The sequence below is a fragment of the Anser cygnoides genome, chromosome Z (assembly GCF_040182565.1).
Source record: "Anser cygnoides isolate HZ-2024a breed goose chromosome Z, Taihu_goose_T2T_genome, whole genome shotgun sequence".
Taxonomy (NCBI): domain Eukaryota; kingdom Metazoa; phylum Chordata; class Aves; order Anseriformes; family Anatidae; genus Anser; species Anser cygnoides.
Window position 1 is genome coordinate 22,150,991 of NC_089912.1, and position 21,120 is coordinate 22,172,110.

At 44.9% G+C, this 21,120-nt stretch overlaps 1 protein-coding gene across 8 annotated transcripts in view; it reads right to left on the reverse strand.

Moving 5' to 3' along the window:
- ZNF608 (zinc finger protein 608) overlaps window positions 1-7,473 on the reverse strand; it is a 107,469-nt gene extending 99,996 nt beyond the window's left edge. For 3 of the 8 annotated variants that reach the window (XM_066987744.1, XM_048048796.2, XM_013197123.3), the window contains exons 1-2: window positions 5,231-5,916; window positions 3,251-4,299 (exon numbers count right to left, since the gene is read on the reverse strand). In XM_066987744.1, the coding sequence (XP_066843845.1) occupies window positions 3,251-4,138 (888 nt within the window). In that variant the 5' untranslated portion in view covers window positions 4,139-4,299; window positions 5,231-5,916. Of the gene's footprint in view, window positions 1-3,250; window positions 4,300-5,230; window positions 5,917-6,130; window positions 6,269-6,754; window positions 7,058-7,114 lie in introns of those variants that run through there. The other 5 variants (XM_048048797.2, XM_066987743.1, XM_066987741.1 and 2 more) reach the window with 5 other exon arrangements.
- Between the last annotated feature and the right edge of the window lie 13,647 nt (window positions 7,474-21,120).

Below are 21,120 nucleotides of genomic sequence, written 5' to 3' on the forward strand. Positions count from 1 at the left end.
TTTTTTGTAGATAAACTGAACTCTTTTCAATGTAACAGCTGTTAAAAATACAAAAACATAGCTAAAACAGATGAAGAGTTCATGCTGACAAACAGTAACTGTGCTAAAAATGGTATGGTATGGATAAGGAATGGAAAATGGAGACAGGTTTTAACACCAAAAATCTTAGGAGTGGTTAGCCTACCTGTCAAAGCTACTTATTCAGACATGTCACTGGTGGCTTAACCACAAAATGGGCTGCACGAATATAGCTCAAACATCTTAGAATTACAGCATACTTTGACTTTATCCACATATTAGGGGAGTGGCGACTTTTACAACATACTTGCGGTTTCTGCATAAAAGAGCCAGCAGAACACAGTCATTGATTTAATTAGGCTTCATAAGATCCTATTTATCATGTTTTACATGACTTTCTGCAGCAAGGAAACAGAATAAATAGACTAAAAATAGACATTGAAGCATGCTGTGAAAACTAAACAGTGACTACAAATCCAGGGAATCTGCTCCAAGCTTTTCACAAATAGTAAACATACGCAATTCCGCACCACATACAAAAAACCTTTAGATTTTGACTCATCAGGCATTAACTCATTTCTATCTATTAGGACACATCCAAATTCGTGAGACATGTCTTTCACTGCATTAAGATAACTGGAAATTGATTTTAACATGCAGGCTTGAAAATTATGTGTCTACAGACACAAGGTGCTTTATCCAAGTAAAGCACATCCATCCTAGTCTGAACATGAATTTAAAACCCTTACAGAAAAAAAAAAAGAAAAAAAAGAAAAAAGAAAAGAAAAAAAAGCCCTAGTGATTATTAACCATTTGGGAAAAATGCCAAAACAACAAACATAAAACACTGAAGTTTCACTACCACCACTGTCAGCAATGAGGTTTATTATTGTCGTATGTCTAGTAGGGAACATTCTCTAGGAAGAGAAATGCTAAGGGATGTTATTTAAGACAGCGAGCACACCAGTGTGCCAGACAATGGCCAACACTGCACGACTCTAATGTGCGAAGCCTGTATTAAAGTCACCGTGTGCCAACAGCAGTGGCTGTTAGCAGAAATCCACGCTCCAACTCAACTGCTATTGGAGCAGCAGCCACAACGCCAAGGGTACCACCAGCTCTAAAGCACCCCATACGTGTTTGCTCTGAATTTACAGGCCGTTCCATTTACATTGCACATACGATTACTCACATGTATGTGAGTTCTTCATACAATTTCCTGTGTGACTCGAGACTGAAAAGAACACAAAAACTGGAGAAACCACACCACTCTCTAATCTCTGTTGCCATGACAGCAGCCTTTGAGATACTGAAATGTTCAGATTGCCAGCTAAACAAAATTGTTGAATGTGAACATTTGGCTGAAAGATTAAAAGGCTAAGGGGGTTGCAAAAGGGCAGTACCTCCCACATTCCAGGCAGCCACTGAATCCAATCAAATGGCTCTGACTCTTTAACCACAACCATTGTGAAGACTGGATTAGGGCAATTTATCTAGATAGTTAAAACAGATTAGAGAACTGCAATTTGAAGACTATTGGCAACAAAAGTAAATGCCTACTGTACTAAGTTAATAAAGAGAGCATGAGATTTTAGGACACCTTCTCACAGGGAGCAGAACTTCCATAAATCAAAGTGCAAACATATACATATGCATTGAATCAATCTGGTTTTCTCTCATCTGCATTTAGAAAAGGTCACAAGGCTCATTCAAATTCATCTGTAGATATGCTATCTTAAAAGCAGTAATGTGCATACAATATGAAATTTGATTTGTTCCTTGCCTCAAATACAAGCTCTTGAAATTATTTTCAAGTTTCTAGAAATACCTCATGTCACAAACGCCCAAATCTAATCCTCAAAAGTCGATTTTGACGTTACAAAACCTCCAACACCGCTGAAATGCTAAAAAGCCGGTAACAGGTCATAAAGAGCCGTAACTTTTCCCTGAGACATACAACCCTCCCAGATGTTTGCGGACCATACCATTAACACCAGCCCGAAAGTTTTCCTATCACTGAGCGTTTGCCCATGGAAACAGTAAAAGCAAATAATTTAGGAGCACAGCAGCAGACAATGAGGTCTCAGTCTAACACCCTGATGCTACTCGCTCATGGGGTGTCGACTTGCTCCATTTTTTGGGCAGGCTGATAGGTAGGTTAGGTTATCCATGCTGGACAACCTGTGGAGTCCATCTGACCCATGATCTAGCCCCCCAGACCCCACGACAACGCCGTCTGCCCTGGAACAGAGCAGCTCCCACTGACACCAGAACCTCCTCCAACAAGCTGTTACAAAAGCTGTGCTCTGCCTCCACCCTTCCCTCTGAGCACAACGGTGGGCATTTATTCGTACAGAAAGCATCCTTGGCTGCGTTAACAGAAAGGAACAAAAGCGCACCCCCCTGCTTGGTGCCTTTCACACATTTCCACCACTCAGCACACAAGCAGCGCACGTCCAAGCGCCAGCGGGGCTCAGACCAGTGAGCTCCTCTCTGCTCCAAGAGCCCTTTGGCACACGTACGTGTGTTGGGATGAGGTGCCTCCCCTCCTGCCAGCCTCCGCCTTCCAGCAAGACCAGGGGCACCGCCTGCCTGCTGGCTCATTCCTCTCTGCACCAGCGCCTGGGGGCTGCTGCCCCACCGCAGGAGCCACCCTGTGCAACAAGCATCCCTCGCCCCCACAGAGGGACACGGCAGAGCCCGGGGGCCTTGTGGCTGCCTCCCTTTTCCCAGCCTTGGCTCTTGAGAGTGGGACTAGGGTGTGGGGTCCCTGTGGCCTCGTGGCAGGACAGTTAACACGTGCCCGAGCTGCTGCTGGAGGAGCTGGAGCTGTGCACCCCCTGAGGCAAATTGGGGCACCTCCAGCCTGCCGTCCCACATGCCGTCCTGCCAGTACCAGCACTGCTGCTCTCGGCTGACACCAGGGACAGCTCACGCGGGGTCATCTCGGGGCTTCTCCTCCTGGGCAAAGGACACCAGAAGGCAGGGGCAGGATGGAAACATTCTCCGTGTCTGGATACAGTGGGGGAAATTCTGTGGGAAAGGAGCACACCCAAAACATGGTGTCTCCCTCCCAGGGGAGGAGGTTTGTGTCTTTTTTTAGAGAAGAACAGATGCATGTTATGGACACAGAGCAGAGGTAACAAGACAGGAGCCAAACACACAGCTGTGGGAAGTTTATCATAGACACGGGGTGACACGGAAGAGGAGGTGGAGAGGAGCTTTGTCCTACCTTTTCTGTCTTCAACTTCTTGATTCGCCTGTGGCTCTCTTCCTCCTCCTCTTCCTTCTTTACCAAAATAGAGTTCCCCATTAACCCTGAATCCGGGGCACTTTTGCTCACCTCCCCGACGGCAGTGGCAGCAGTGCAGTGGAAGGGGCTGCCGCTCCCACCGCCCTTGGACCCGTAGCCATAGAGGTGCCCTGGGGGGGCCTGGCCGCTGCCACCCCCGGGGCCATTGGGGTGGCCCGGCTGCAGGTCGTGCTGCTTGTCCTTCCTGGACTTCCCCGCATCCTTATCCCGCTTGGAGCCTCTGCTGCCCTGGTTTTTACCTGGTTTCTCCTCTTTGTTTTTCCCACAAGAGGCAATAGTGGTGGTGGTGTTGCTGGTGTTGTTATTATTGCCGTTCGGGTTACCGCTCACGCTTTGACCCAGTGCTGAATTCATGCCAGTTGCCTCTCCAGGGCGCCCTTGGACTTCCTGCCTCTTGCCAGCACTGCTGATCTCAGGAATCCCATACAAGGCAGCAGAAGGCAGAGATTTATTAGCATCCTTAGAAGTTTTACTCCTTTTCACTTTTGATTTGCTAGTTTCTTTGTGAGAGGAATTCCCCTGGGGAGCAGAGGGCTGAACAGAAGCAAATTTTAGGCCATCAGCTAAGGCTGAGGTAGTATTAGCCCCACTGGAAGCCAGACCCCCGCAATCCTTGGAGCTGGTGTTGCTGCTGCTGGTGGTATTGGTAGAATTATTCATCTCAAATTTCTGTCTGTCCTTCTCCAAATCGGCGTCCAAATCGATTATTAAATTCCCAACACCGATTTCCCAATCATCGCCACTGTCATAAGTGTCAACCGCGTTTGGATCCACACCTTTTCCTGTAGTAGAAGTGTTCAATGACATCCTGAAGATGAGATCTCTAGAGTAAAAATCCGATGAACTTTCCTTTGGAGATGTGGGGACATTCGTCTATCTCCGCTGGGCTTTTTTAAGTTTTAATTCTTCTTGTCTTCCTTCCCCAGGTGTGTCTAGGTTTATAACCTGCAGTCCACGTCCACCTTTTCCTGTGAGGAGGGGAAAAGTCGGATATTTCTTGTCGGGGTCTTACCAGAATATAACACAACTAATAAAAAGAGCCAAGGTAGGGGGAGCAAAATCATTCACTATTTCCACATTTTCCCCCTTAAGTTTGTTAAACCAGAAGCAATAGCTGTGATGCTTATACAGTGAGCATCTTTAATCTAGTTGTATCCCAACATCCACAATCTCTCTTTAAAAACATATCCACAAATAGAAACTTAAAAAAAAAAAAGTAACTGCATGATTTAAATCCACAAAGCTCAGGAAATACAGTGTTAGAAATGGTGCCTAGCTGTTAGAGCACATGTTGTAATCTAACCCCTTGGACCACCACCTAGGCACGAAAGGGAGAAAAGGAAGGACACAGATTCACTCCTCGCTGCATTCCATGGATTTCGTGGCTTTAAACCAGACCCTTGAAGTTCTGTGACTTTCCTATATTATCTTTTACCCCTTTTCTACTTAATCTCTTTTTTTCTGGAGGGGTGGGGGGAGAAAGGGGGTTGAGGGAAGTGGGAAACCTAATTCTCCTTGACACAATACAGCTTTCTATTAAAAACCAACAACCCATAAACACAAGTGTTTACTGAAAAATATTAAACTCCATAGGTAAGAATAAAACAAAAAGGAAATAAAAAGATCTTTCTTTAAAATATATGCTCAAGGTAACAGTTCTAGAAGCAGTTCTAATGCACTCCTAGGTCACACAATTGTTATGTCTGTTAAATATAGTATTACTGACTGTACAGGAAACTGATTAAGACATACACTTTAAGTGATCTGCACCAAGGTGGCCTCAGTGACCGCAAATGAGTGTGTGTTTGACAAAGCTTAGTTAAAACGATTTTTAAAGGGATCTCTCCCTTTTACAGTCGACTGTCGAAATATTTATACATATATACGCATAATGCTTACCTTTAATCCTTTATCATTTTTAATTAAACCAGCAAATCAAAGTGCTGTTCCCACTCGTCTCAGCAACAACTCTGTGTCTCATTTTACTTAAAGAGCAAGTGAACAAGAAGTAGAAAGCAAGTATCATCTCAGCCAGTATAAATCGGTCAGTAACACATCTCCCCCTACTTTGGCACACGGATCAGAAGTCCTTTTTTGTTTGTTTGGTTTTTCCTCCTCGCTTAGAAAAATAATAAAAATTAAAAAAAAAATGCTGCTGTTCCTCACAACTTTACAAGCTGGTAGGTAATATTTCACATTCAGAACTGGAGCATCAGGTTTTTTTTTGTTTTGTTTTGTTTTTCTTTTTTTTTTTTTTTGCCTGTTTGCTTTCCTGAGTAAAAGCACGGAATCGTAATAATAATCACAGTAATTTAAAAAAATAAAATAAAAATGTTATCCCCAACTTCCCACTCCGTCTTCAGCCCCGTGCTCGGAGCCAGCCTGAGCAGTAAGTAATGATCCCGTGCAACAAACCTACAGGCGTCCGGGTGTTACGAGACAGAATGTGCTAACATCGGGATAAATTAGTGAAAGGGAGGAAGGGAAAAAAGAAGAAGAAAGGACTGAAAATCTGGGCTGGATTCCGCCTGTTAGTTGGGAAGTGGCATTTTTTTCGCCCGTCCTGACAGATCTGATTTCTTCAAGTAACTTGAGGGGGAGAAAGGAGGGGGGGGGTAGGGAAAGGGGGGGAGGGGAAGGGGGGGGTAACCACTGATCTGATAAACCGGTTATCAAAACACTTGGGGGGGGCACCTTCGCGGGGGGGGGGGGGAGGGGGATGGGATGGGGGGCGGCTTCATACCGCCGCCGAGGAGAAATACCGTAATATTAAACAACCAAAAAAAAAAAAACACATACACAACACGGGAGCTAATCAGTCACGCGGTAAGTAATTCGGTAATTAGAGCCCGAGGAGATAAAGCAGACGACCTTTTCTTCAGGACAGACCGCTCCCCCCTCATTGTCTCCGCCAGCCTCGCGCAGCCCGGCTCCTTCCTCCCCCCCCCCCCCCCAATCCCCTCACCACCACCACCCTCCTCCCCCCCCCGCAAGTCAGACAGCCGCGGAGCTTTAAGCTTTAGTATTTTTAATTAGCCGGCGATGGGAAGCTAAAAGCCGTAATGAATTGCCGCCGGCGGGGGGGGAGGGGGGGTGGGAGGAGAAGGAGGGGGAGGGGAGGAGGGGGAGGGGGCTCGGGCCCAGCAACCGCCAACCCCCGCAGCGCGGCTGTTCCGTTACGGCTCGGGCCGTGCGCGCGCGTCACGTGACGCCGCCGGGCGCCATTGGCTGCCGGCGGAGGGCGAGCGCTGAGGGGGGCGCGGGGCTCAGCCCGGCCGCTCGGCGGCGGAGGGGGGAGCCGATGCCATCGCCATCGGGCGGCCCCCAGCCCCGGTGCCCGGCCTCGTCTCACCGGCACCGGCGTGGGAGGGAGGGAGGGAGGGAGGGAGGGCAGGGAGGGAGTGCTGCGGCGAGGCGCCTTACCGGCTGCTCCTTGCCTCACCGGCCTCTCCTCGCGGCTCGGATGGCGGCCGCCTCGCCCTGCCGCTGTGTAACGGGCTCCCCCCGTGCCGTGCCGTCCCGTCCCGGCCCCCACGGGCAGCCCGGACCCCCGGCAGGCGCCCTCCTCCCTCCCCAGTCCCCGAGCGCACCGCCGGTGTGATTGGTGTGGCCACGCTGCTCTCGCCCTCCTATCTCCATCCACTCTGCTCGTAGGATTTATTTCTCCTCAAACCCCTGAAAACCCTACTTCCTTCAACTCCCAAAACTCGCAGAAAAATAAATAAATAATAATAATAAAAAATCCCCTCCAAGTGCTACAGACAACCACGCAACCGTACTTACGGTCTGTATTGGCTCGAGTTGACCTTTTCCTCCTAACTGCATTGAGTGTGTTTTTGTTGCAGCCGCTTTTTTTTTATTATTTTTTTGGAAAAAAAGAAAAAACCTAATGTCTTCAACAGATTTATTGTGTTTGGGAGAGGAGAAGCACCAGATACCATGAACCTCCCTTTCTTTCTAGAAACAAAATTAAAAAATCAAAGCGGGGGGGAGGGGGAAGGGACCCACCCCCCTGCAGGCACACAGCCGTTCTCACACCCCCACACACTCGCGTACACACACACACACACACACGTATTTACACGCGCAGGGGGCCGGGGCGGGGGCGCGCAGCCCGGGCCGGGTACCTGGAGGGACTTCTCTTTGTTCGCGGTGCCCCCGCGCCCGCGGCCAATCGGAGCCCGGCTTTTGTGGAACCGCGCGCTCTGATTGGCCGCCGCTCCTCCTGCCTGCCGGCGGGGGTGCGAGGCGGGAGCGCGCACACGGCGCCTTGCACACGCACACACACGCGCGCGCACACGTTGCACGCGATGCAGCGAGCGGGCTGCACGCCCCTTGAGCGGCACCAAAGCTTGCAGCCCTCCGGCTGCAGCCAGCCGGGTGCAAGCCGCGTTTCCCGTTTCAGTTATCCCGTATGACATTTTGGTCTTAAAAACAGAAAAAAAAAAAAAGGAAAAAAAGAAGAAAAAAAAAAAGAGAGAGAAAGAGAGGAGGGAAAAAAACAACCCAAGGTGTATCACTGCTCTGCCAAGACTCGCACGCTGGGAGGAAGGATCCCTCATTTCGCTTCTTTAATTTGATTTCAGGGCAGTTTTGGAAGCGGTGATGAATGATTATTTATTTATTTATTTATTTATTTATTTACTTATTTATTTATTTATTTATTTTCTGTGCCGGTTTCAGAGGCAGTTTAGGCATCTCGCTCATAATTTTTAAATGCCCCCTCGTTCGGGATTATAACAGCTTGAGGCCGGCGAGAGGGGGCTGGTAATACATATGTGCGATTATTCCCGTGCTTGGCGGAGGGGAAAAGCAAACAGTGTCTGCAGGAGGGGGCTGGGGCTGGGGGCTGGGGCCGGGCGGGACAGGGCAGGGCAGGGCAGAGCCCCCAGCCCACCGCAGCCCATCCTGCACACCATCCGCAGCGCCCATCGCCTAGCCGGCCGCGGTCCCGGCTCCTTTCTGCAATATGGCTTAAATTAGGCAGGTCGGGTGGTGGTTCCCCCAACCTCCCCCCCCCCCCCCCCTTTTTTTTTTTCGGAAGGAGGGGGAGCAGAAAATAACCCTTTTGTTTCCAGTCCCCTGATTTACTGCTGCAGGCACTGAACTGTGAACGCCAGCGACCATATAACTACCACGTGAACATCCTTTCACAGGAATTAGTAACACAAATCTTCCCTATCGGGCTTTGTGTCGCTCCGGAGTGGTGCCCCCCCCACACTTCGCCACCCCCCTTTGTTTAGCCGGCGAGCCATTGTGCCACGCCGCTGCGTTAAATCGCCTTTAACCCTTCGCAGCCGGGCAGCCTGGCATCCTCCGGGGGGCGGCCGGCGGAGGGGCAGCGGGCAGGGCCGTGCCGGGCCGTGCCACGCTTGCACCTGGGCGTGCAAGGCGTGGGAGAGCGGTGGGGCGGCGTTTCACCCGGGGCCGTGTCACACGGAGCTCGGGGCTGGAGGAGGGGGTGCAGGGGGGGTACAGGGAGGGGTCCCCCGGGGAAATCGGTGACATGCTGTCAGGGCAGCAAGGCCAGACCTGGGGGTGTCTGGGTGGGTTTTGCACGGGAGTGTGGTGAGGTTTTTTCAGCCTGCTTAGTCGCAGATCGCTGTTCCTGTTTCTTTACGATATGTATTTTTCAGATTTAGGTAATAGCCCTGATTTTTCAATATCGACCTCTGTTTAGACACGTTTCACTTTGGGCTGCTTCTCGTCTGCGAAATTACAGTCATTTTCACATTATTATACAGTGAGTAGGAGACAGTTTGTATTTAGCATCGGGTGGGGGAAGGGCTATTATGGCAAGCGAATCTGCTACGGTCAGCACATAATTTCAGCCCAAAGAAAATTGCTTCTGAATAGATGGTCTGTTAACTAGCCAAGGAACAGTCGCCGGGAGAGATGGCAAGAATGCCTCTGCTTTATCAGCCTCACACCATCGCCTTAGTTCCCCAGAGCAGCGGCCAGCAGAGTGGCCTCTCCTGCGGCCGCCCAAGGATGGGTAAAAAGCCCTGGCAGCCCTGCATGGGTCGGAGGAGGGCTGTGCCGCACCGGCCCCAAGCAGGATTTTTTTTTTTTTTGCCCCCTTTTTGCCCTTGGGTGCCCAAATTCACACCGCGGTGTCGGGGTGGAAAACTCCCCGCTTCGGAGGGGCCTCGCCGGCCCGCCGAACTACATTGCGCCTTCGTGCTGTCGCGCGTTTTAAGAGATAGACAGAAGGCCAGTAAATTAGCGGTGTTTGTCTAAAAATAGGAAATCCACTTTTAATTGATGCAGCAGAGGGACCCGCCCCCCCTCTCCTTATCCTACCAGGCGCACGCATCTCTCACCCTGACAAAAAATGACACCGGCGAGCACCAATTTACAGTGCCAGGCCCTCATCGTGCGCTCCCGGACAGCGTAAAACCCTAAAACCCCGTGTGTTGTGCACCAAGGCTTCCTTTTTCCCCCCGCCGGGATAAATCACGCCCGGCCGCCGGCCGCGGGCACGCGCTGCCCCGGGACGCGGGGGCGCGTCTCTCCCCGAGGCGCCCGGCGCCCCGGCCGCGGGGAAGACAGCCAATCAGCGCCGCAGAAATCGCTTTCCCGGCCTCTGATTGGCTGCGGCCTCCGAGCTCGTGTGCGGCTCCGGCCGGAGCGCGCGGCCCGGGGAGTGGGGAGGGCGGCGGCGGGAGCGCGCGGGGCGCGGGGCGGTGCCGTGATTTTGTTCACTCGTGTGAAACTCGCCAACGCCACGAGGTTTTATTTATTTATTTATGTATTTATTTTTAATGCCTAGGTGCCTGCAGGCTCGGTACCAAGCCCTGCACATCCGCGCTGGTTAAGGCAATTTTTCCCTTTCTCCTCCACCTTGTACCAAAACGGACAAAAATCTATTCCACTCCAGGATTTATTTACCGGGTTAATTAGGCAAACAGTGGACGGCACTTCCTTTGTGTACACGTACACGGTTTCTCACGGCAGATGTAAAAGCAGTGCACGGGACGCTATCATGTTGATCAAAAAAAAATTTGGGGGTACCGACTCGTGAGGATCCCCCGAATTTGTCAGAGCCTGTCCCGCAGCCTCCTGGTCAGGTCTGCAGTTGGTGTGCGCAAACCACTGGTGCTGCAAATTAGTTGTGGGTAATTTATTACAGCTTTGCAGCCTGCCAGTGATCCATAAACTGAAGTGTGGGAACTGGTGATAGAAACATACAGACAAGTCATTATAGACTTGGCAGATACTTATGTTAGATACTTTTTTTTTTTTTTTTAAAGAGGCAAGGCTAACTACGTTTTCTTCTTTAGAGCAGTCCTTAAGCTCCTTTCCATTTATATGCATATTCAAAATGACTCTCAGTTTGATATCTAATCTGAAGGTCACTATCTCTGATGATTCGGCATATAAATATATGTAATGTATGAACACAAAGTACCACTGTGGTGTTTGTAGACGAGCGGCAAAAATGACCTGGCAACTGGCAACTGTAGGGAATGATTTATGAAAGAGTCTGTGTGTATATTTGTATTTACTTGGGGGATAAGGGCACAGTCTAAAGGGTACACAGGACAGAAACTGGTACACAGGACAGAAACTGTCTAAGAACAAGAGGGATAAAAATAAGAAATACATCTGTTGAAGGTTACGAAAAATAAAACTGACAAAGGGTTTTGCTAATCGGTGAAATAAATAGCATCCTGAGGGAAGTTCTTAAGTCCCATTGCATGGGACTTTAACGTTGGTCTGGAAAATGCACTAAAAAACAAATACTATCAAGAATAATTGTATTTTGGCATTGGAATGGACTGAATGACCTAGTAAGTCTCATTTCCTAACTTAACAGTTCTGCGAAATTCCTCTGTAGAATTTGTACTACAAACCTTTGACCTGAACATGAAAGTAGCCTTCAGCTTGCTGTATATTCAATTTCCCCACAACTAATTCAAACAACAGCTTACTTATTTATGTAGTACATTGTGTAAACATTCAGACAATATTTAAAGACATGTATTTATTGTTTAATAGCCTGTGTGTGATAGGAAACAGGCAATACATGTTAAAATCTGTTACAGCGTTTTGTCATAGCCTTAGCTATATTGCATGCTGTATTTTTTACAGCTACTTTCATACAAAATAGCATAATGTTCCACAGTTGATTATAATTTGTAATAGAGATGATGGATGAAGGTACAGTATTTTAGTCAGGCAGCATCCACATTATAGTAGTGCTAGGGAGAAAAATGTACAAAAGGCCAGTGGCTGGGTGCCATACTTCAGATTTTCAGAGAGAAAAAATGAGCATGGGGAAATGAAACTGAGGCTTAGGGAATAGGATTAGATTGTTTTATTAGAGAGAAGGCTAGGAGTCATAGGCCAGGGAGAGGGAAGATGAGTCTTGAAATGGAATTTACAGAGAAGTAGTCAGCCAGATGTAAGGAGTCTGCAGCAGAAACTGTGGTGAGAGTAATTTGTTGTCCAATGTGAAAGAAGGGAGGGTAGGCAGGAGCCTGACATTGGGTGAGCAGAAGGAATCAGCCAGAGATAAGATCAGATAGTACATATTAGGATTAAGATAATGGTGACTAAGAGGCAGAGTGTGTGGAGTGAGGAATGAATCTGTGAAAGTTTTCAAAGCCGAGGTTAGGTATGCCAACCTCAGGGGAGGAACGAGGAAAACATGCTGCTACAGTTTTGATAGAAAAGAGCCTGAAGAGGACGACCCTGAAAAATCACCACAGAAGTTATCAGAAAGTGTCTTGGAGTTGCTATCTGCTAGATTTAAAAACTGCAGAGGTGTGGAAGGAGAAAATAAGTGCTCTAGGAGAAGATGAGTGCCTGAGATCTTGATAATCAGGCTGAGAGGCGTATTAATAAATGAAGTATATGTGCCGCTGGAGCTACAAGTGAAGAGAGCGTGTATATGTATACCAGAGCAGGCAGCTACGGCCCCTGCCTTTTCTGGCAGTCCTCATTGCTCTCCTGTTGTTTCCTTTGCTGTACTGGAGGCAGGAAGAGAGAAACCCCAAGAGACCTACCTACCCGTAGCTGCACAGGAAAGGGACCTAGCAGAAAAGAAGCACGAGGAGGCAGAGATCGAGACAGTAGAGAAAAAAAAAGAGGTGGGGGAGGGGGGGAGGGGGGGAAGGGGGGGGGGGAGGGGGTGTTGAGACCAAGAGAGGGAGACAGAAGAGGAGGACAGTACAAATACAAAAGGGGAAGAATGATCTCATTAGTGCAGAGGATGGGGGATTGGATGTTCTTTTCTCAGCTGTGTTACAATTATTGTGTGACCTTGGGAAGGTCATGGTACTTCTCTCTGTAACTCAGTCATCTTGCCTTGAAATGGTAACAAAAACAATGCGTGGATGTAAAAACATCCTTAGTTCCTCAGGCGAAAATAACGCAGTTGTATTTTTTTTAGTGGAAAGGGAAGGTGGATCTGATGAGACATTACTCACATTCCAGGCTTACTCACATTCTCTATGGATCTACCTGAAACTGCAGAACTGCATTCTTGATGTCTGAGAAGACCTATCCAGCCTTAAGACACTAGCTGCATAGATACAGACCAAAAAATCACACACAGGTCTGAGCTATATCTGCATTATGTAAGGAATCTCTGTGCTTTCAAAATCTTTAAGTGGGGATGAGGGGATGACTGCTGACATTTTGTCTTATATGCTGAATGAGAGAATAATGAGACTTTTTACAAGGGCACGTAGTGATGGAACAAGGGATAATGATTTTAAACTGAAAGAGGGTAGATTTAGATTATATTTGAGGAAGAAATCCTTCACTCTGAGAGAGGTGAGGCACTGGCACAGGCTGCCCAGAGAAGCTGTGGATGCCCCATCCCTGGAGGTGTTCAAGACCAGGCTGGATGAGGCTTTGTGCAACCTGGTCTGGTGGGAGGTGTCCTGGCTCATGGCTGCAGGGGTGGAACTGAGTGGTCTTGAATGTCTCTTCCCACCCAAACCATACTATGGCTCTATTAATAGCTACAGATGTGTGGAAAAAAAAAAAAAAAAAAAAAAGGCCTGGTGCACTGGCATCCTGAACAACCTCTGGGACAGAGGATCTCTGAATGGAAATTCTAAATAAAGAATTTTAGAATTTGGAAATTCTAAATAAAGAGGTCTTGAATGTTAGGAGGTGCTCAGGGATACTTCTGGAGCCCATTGTTTTCTGTGGTGTCCTGGAACCAGTGGTGCTATTTTTTCAACCATTTTCCAACTGAAATGCTAAAAAAAAAAATGCTCTGAGGATCATTCCCCCATTACTTCTACAGAGTATATTCTAGCTCATATTCATCAAGGATGCCAAAGAGAATCTTTCCAAAGTGTATTTGAATGACAAGGATACTTATGAATTGCTCTGCACTCTGGACTGTGGAAAAGTATTTTGCAGAGTGCATACTCTTCCTTCCTTTTCTCTCCCAGATCTTATATTTAAGAACAAGTTGTATAACTTTTATTTTAAAATTTCCTTTTAATTTTACACTTCTTTAATTTTAAGTGCTCAAATTTAACACCCTCAGAATTAAAACACTGGTGTTAAAATTTTGCCTGGGGCAACGTTTTATAGCTTTTAAACAGTGTTGTTGATTTTATTTTTAATTATGATATTAAAAGATACCTATAAGTATACTGATATTAGTAAGAATTATTAAAATTTTTACTTTGGAGAAATGAATTTGTGTAAACTGTTTCTAGCTGTAAATCTTTTTATCTAGCACTTCATATTTTGCTGGTTAAAAGCATTCCTCTGAGGTCAAATAAAAATTTGTAATCAAATGCAGACCAACTTTCTCTTGTACTGCTGTTCAAAATGGGGAATTAGTTCTGAAATATAATCCGTTAACATATTAATAATAACAACATTTAAACACAGGTCAAGGCTTTTGAAAAAAAAAAAGTGCATTTTTTTTTCAGGAGAATATCTGTTATCTACTCTTCTTACTTGTTCTTTGTAATAACACTGGTTTATAATTTGTCCTTGCTGGAGAAAATGTTGTTGACAAGGCTGTATTGCAAGTGCATAAAGTAAGTGGACAATGGCTTCTACTTGGTTACTTTGCAAAGAGAGGTGTGAGAACTGTGCTTGTGTTGAGTAATACCGTTATCACATCAGCAGTTCCACAGGCTTCAGTGCGAGGAAGAATGCCTGAGCATGACCCTAGGCAGAAAATATGAAGCCCCAAGTACTATCTGCCCAACATTTTAACATGTTCGCATACTTCAGAATGATCAGAAAATTCCAAGGATACACTGCTGTATTCACACACAGTGTCACAACAACTCAGACTGCAGATGATTGTTCCTAAGTCCGGTTCTCCAGAAGGTATTTATAGAAAGAGCTTTGAGGAAAATGTGATTGTGTTCCTTTTATTTCTCTCTATTTTAGACTTATTAAAAGGAGAAACTATGCATCTGAAAAGAAAAACATGAAGAGGAGACCCCAATGTCATTACTTTGGAGTGCTGAGAGGTGGAGAATGAAAAAGCCATTGGTCTCAGTTTTACTACCACAATGGCCTTTTATGAGAGGGATTAGATACGCCTAGAGCTGGTGCAGCATTCAGTGCTTCTCTGGACAACAATCTGTAAAGAAAGACGATAAAAATCAGTTTGTCATAAGGTTAAATCACCACAGACTAGCTAGATTGGCTTTTCAGATTGTTTTTCATTTTGGGAGATGGGGAAAAAACAGAAAGAAGGAGAGAAATATGGCTTAAAAACTGTTCTTACATTTTTTTTCTCTTCTCTCTCTCTCCATTTTTTTTTTTATTTTTTTTTCCTTTCCTGCAAGATGTAGCATTCAGAAAACATGTTGAGCGAGTTGAGGCATTAAAAAGATCAGTCTTTGGTTGCTGAATGAAAGACTGTTGCGCGTGTGACTCACATACTAAACAGAAATCTGCCTTCAAAGCCTATTTTACTGCCTAATTATATATACACAAAATGTAGCTGTCTGTTTCAATCAAATCGTAAGAAAAAGAATAAAACTCCTCTTAAGATGCAATTTTCATGGTTTGTCATAACCTTGGAACACACACTGCTAATGCAAAAGGGAGAAGTACAGCTGCAAGGTCCAGATAAGGCACCAGTAATTGTTTTTCTTTTAATTATTACTTTATAAAGACATTATACCTCCTACTCAGAATGAGGAAAATTAGTGTCCTCTCTATTTTTCCTTTTTTTTTTTTTTTTTCAGAGAAAGCTTGTTATGCATTTCAGGAGCAGCCAGCCACTATGGAAAGTACTTTTAAGCAGGCTCCACAATAATAAGCCTTCAGGAAGGACCTAGGAATCCCAAACCCCTACAAACCTTTGTGTTGTACTGAGCATGCCATATGAACAAAAACATATACAGACTGAAAGAATGCACTATAAAATATAAAATAATTGCTGGCAATCAGCTCTCTTGGAAACTTTCAAGCTGGACAACATGTGTGAGCCATTTCTTTTACAAGAGACAAAAAAAATAATTTTAGCTCTTCCTGCAGTAATGTATGTGTGTTCATGTGAGTATATGTACATACATACATTTATATCATTTTTGAAATATTCTATTTGCTGGTCTTTTTGAATTACTTGAACTGTAAAGTTTAATAAGCCATTACTAATTTATATCCTCTTGCAGATACAAATCATTAAAATGAAATGATGTTTTAATGGCTTATCCAATATATATCTAATTGCTCCCTAAAAGTGTCTTACTCTGAAGACATCACTGGGTATCTCCTAAGCAGAGTGTAAGGGTAGAGGTGGACATTCACTCAGCAAATGGCTGCACCAGTGGAAGAGGTACTGCCCGTAACCCTCTTGGAGATGGCAGGTCGTGTTCGCGCTGACCTGACAGTTCCCCAGACTATTTCAGGCAAAATGAGACAAATTAACAAAACTATTGTTCCCTGCATTTAAGCAGTTGAACCCACTTAGACAGAAGTGAGAGAGAGGGGACAAGCTCAGTGGGCAGAGCTGGCGTTCGGTAGCTCCTAGGAGGAGGCGTGGGGGGAATGGCGATGAACAAGTCCTGATAACTGTAGGGAACACCTTTACCTCATCAGCTTTGGTTGTTTGCAGTCTAATTAATAGTCATAACCCTATCCCAAAGACACAGACCTCTCAGGCTGCTGCCCCAGCTGACATCAGCAGACCTGCTGGCTGAATCACCAAAACACCTCAGCCAACTCACCTCGTTTTGCCTTGAATAGACCAAGACACAGTCATGAAGGCAGCTAATTCAGAAAAAACGGTAAAAAATTTCAGCACATGGGGATAGACACCACTTCCACTGACACAGATGCAGTAAAAAGAAAAGATCTGCCTCTGTCCTTACAGCATCCGTGAGGGATTTAGTGCAGAAGAATGACTGTGCTATAAATTCACAGCAGTTTTATTTAAAGTAACTTCCACACATGAGAAAAAAAAAAAAAAAGGCAAAGAAATCAAGGTGTTGGAACAGGGATTCATGTGGACTCACAGAGACACATGGGAAATCCCAGGCAAATGAAGGGAAGAAATAAACCTGCTTTCACAGCAGAGCAGAGAGGTCTGGCTGTTAGATCAACATATGTAAGAGATGACGAGCTGAGCTGAAAGCAGTAAATGGTTTGGAAGACAAATGACTTGGAAGAGTCACACATAATATTCTGGGCCAGGCCATTAACTGTAGAAGAATGCTCCAAAATGTTAGGAAACTGGGAGTAAGAAAATAACTGTTTCTTATCTTTGTCTGTGTATTTTTGAGTGGAGTGTAACACAGTGAGTGATTTAAGAAACCCAAAGCAAAGTAAATCTCTCCATGACTTCTTCCAGATACGAGGAACGCAATACAAAATCACCTAATTTCTTGCCATGTTACCTTCTGGTTTCTTCCCTCATTAAGCGGCATTCTGTATCCTAGGGCTGGCAAAGGCTCAGTATGAATTCCAAATCAGTAATGGGACATGGGAGATCAATCAATAATAAAATAAAATAAAATAAAATAAAATAAAATAAAATAAAATAAAATAAAATAAAATAAAATAAAATAAAATAAAATAAAATAAAATAAAATAAAATAAAATAAAATAAAATAAAATAAAATAAAATAAAATAAAATAAAATAAAATAAAATAAAACAATCAGATTGTTATTGTGATAAAACTTTTAACAGTGGTAATACTACCAACACGATAGAATATTACAGCATCACATAATGCCAATGGGTTGTTACTGGTGCAATTTAGTCTCAGATCAAGCCATCTAAAATGAACTCTGATTTCCAGCGGCAATGTTGTATACACATTCATTTTGATGTACTGCAAGGTTAACTGCAGTTAACTTTAAACTTGTCTTAATGAAGTTTTTGGAAGCACAGATTCCCAAAGACAGAAAACATGGAACATTTTTTTTTTTTTAATAATTTTTTACCTCTTATTTTAGAGTTAAAAAAAAAAAAAAGTAGAAAGTATAGTTTCTCTCCTAAACAAATGTTCATAATATTCTGTTTCAGAGTACACGGCAGAAGCCTAAATAAGAGGGAGATACCTAGTAGACAACCAGCTAGATAGGTAGGTTGCATAAAAGGATGCAACTTCAAGTATCTTGCCTGAATTCCATGGCAGAACTAGGAGCACAATCTGAATTTTTGGACTCCTTACAATTTTGTAAGATGTCACCAGAGTAGACATTAGGAAAGAACATTTTCTACAAGTCCAAATCCCTGCTGTTGCAGAAAACCATGCAATAAGTGTTACAGGACATGCACAGAATGTGCAGTACATGAGTGGTATTCTACATACTACGGAAACAAAAACCATCTACTGAACAAAACCATCATACGATGGGTGAGCAATTGGCTGACGGGCGGGGCTCAAAGGGTTGTGTTAGATGGGGCCACATCTGGCTGGCAGATGGTCACTAGTGGGGTCCCTCAAGGCTCCATTTTAGGGCCAGTCCTCTTCAATGTCTTTATAAATGATTTGGATGTAGGACTAGAAGGTGTTTTGAGCAAATTTGCCGACGACACCAAACTTGGAGGAGTTGTGGACTTGGATGAGGGTGGAAAGGCCTTGCAGAGAGATCTAGACAGATTGGAGAGCTGGGCGATCACCAACCACATGAAGTTTAACAAAAACAAGTGCCGGGTCCTGCACCTGGGACGGGGCAACCCTGGCTATATGTACAGACTGGGCGATGAGACGCTGGAGAGCAGCCCCGCAGAGAGGGATCTGGGGGTTGTGGTTGGCAACAAGTTGAGTGTGAGCCAGCAGTGTGCCCTGGCGGCCAGGAGGGCCAACCGTACCCTGGGATGCATCAAGCATGGCATCGCTAGTCAGTCGAGGGAGGTGATTGTCCCGCTCTACTCTGCGCTGGTGCAGCCTCACCTCGAGTACTGTGTGCAGTTCTGGGCACCACAGTACAAAAAGGACATTAAACTGTTGGAGAGTGTCCAGAGGAGGGCGACGAAGATGGTGAAGGGCCTAGAGGGGAAGACGTATGAGGAGCGGCTGAGGTCACTGGGCCTGTTCAGCCTGGAAAAGAGGAGGCTGAGGGGGGGCCTCATCGCGGTCTACAACTTCCTTGTGAAGGGGAGTGGAGAGGCAGGTGACCTATTCACTGTAAACACCAGTGATAGGACCCGCGGGAACGGTGTTAAGCTGAGGCAGGGGAAGTTTAGGGTGGACATCAGGAAGAGGTTCTTCACCGAGAGGGTGGTCGCACACTGGAACAGGCTCCCCAGGGACGTAGTCACTGCACCGAGCCTGTCTGAATTTAAAAAGCGATTGGACTGTGCACTTAGTCACATGGTCTAAACTTTGGGCAGACCTGTGCGGTGCCAGGAGTTGGACTAGATGATCCGTATGGGTCCCTTCCAACTCAGGATATTCTATGATTCTATGACTCTATGATTCTATGATACATACTACTGAAACATCATCATCATAGGCCACAGAATTCATTCCAAAGTCCTGCAGCAAACACAAGACCTATTTCCAGATGACAAAAGCCACGATTATACTATGTCTCAGGAAGGCAGTAGACTTTCTTCCAATGCTCTGAAGTGGGGTGGGAACTTGTTAGAGAAACCTGCCAGATGACCGCTGGGAAAAGACTAATTCTACAGAGGAGTATCAAGAGTACATGCCAATCAGTTCTGAATAACAATTGTTTCCTGACCTCAGTTTGGTATAAATTTGTGAAAAACACACATGAAAAACATTCCTGGCAAATTTCATTGCTACTAAAAGCATCTTCTGCCTTCAGCTATGAACAATGTCTCTGTTAACCCTGAAGAGGAACCCTTCTTTCAAAATGCAGGGAAGCATTAGACTTTCTCATTGCTTTCTCCACTTATCCACTTAAAAACAAACAAACAAACAAAAAACAACAACAAAAAACACCTTTTGGTCAGTGAAGGTTCATTAGGAAAGTGATTAAAAACTTAGTAATGTCTGAACTCCGGGTGAAATATCATTATTCTTCTGAAGCCTGTAGAGTTTGGTGTTGGGTGTCCTTTTCAGGATGAGATTCTTTACCAAGATGAGATGATCCTTTAACTTCCTTGTCAAGGACCTGAAGTGCTGATATGCCTCCTGCACACCACAGAAGCAAGGTAGAAAGTATGGGACTTTACAAGGAGGAGAGGATGACTCCCTACAGTATTCAGTCCATCTAGCGATAGCCAGGAGTCTTTTTTGTGTTTTAATGAAGCTACCAGGGGAGAGCATGTTTATCTACTCACTGTGACTGTGGTTGGCCACAACAGTACACAGCTACAGCTGGGGCCAGTCTTGATTTTGGGGTTATATGTACTGAACAAAGAGAGCATTTGTTATTTCAGACCATTGCTAGGCCATTGCAGAATGGCAAAATAATGTTAATCTGCATTCTTTTATAGTTCGGTAGTTTAGTTTCCAATCCTGTTGCTGCATTGCCTAGTTTCCTAAGTTTTCTAAAGCATGAATTTAGTTTTTTTGACACTTCAATATATTCTCAGGACACAGATGACTGACTGTAAGCCCCATGTCACTACAGGTTTTTCTCCTTGGGGTTTTCAGTGGGAATTATCTGTGCTTCGATTACCCATTTATGATAGTGTAGTGTAATAGAAATAAAAATAGCTTAATGGAAGTTTACAAGAATGGACAAAGGAATTGTTACAATCTACCACGCAGAGCTAAAAGGCAGAGTGTAAAATGCATCTTTTGCACTTGCAGCAACATCAGCCTGAAATATGAAGTGCTATGGTACTGATATATATGCACATACAGAAAGAAAAGAAAGTGTGAAAAGGTAACAGATTTTAAATACTCTTCGATTATTAACGTTGCTTAAAATATTACAGGATTCTATCACCTGTTTTTTTTTTTTTTTTTTTTAAATCCCAGAATCCCAGTTTGAGTTAAATAAGAATACACTAATGCATTTTTAAAATATATGAATAGGTAAAGGGAAAAAATCTTCTCTACAATTCAGAGAAGATTTTAGTGTTTTTATTTAAAAGTTCTAAAAAATGGGTTAAATATAGGAGACAGCAACAAAGCCTTAAATATAGATGAGCTGACAACATAGTAGGAAAAATCTCATATCATTCTGAAAGGTTGCTACAGCACTGCTAACATATTTTGTTACAGTGCTCTCTTAGTCCTTCACCAAATGTCTAATTTCAAATCCTCTTCACGTGCTCTCCTTGCAGGGTTTAATGTACGTGATTAATCTTTACTTGGCTTAATACTGCTAGGAATGTGGCAATGACCTCAGCTGAACACTGGCAAAGTGATTAATGTTACATGAACTGGGATATTTTTTACGCAGGATCCTGAAT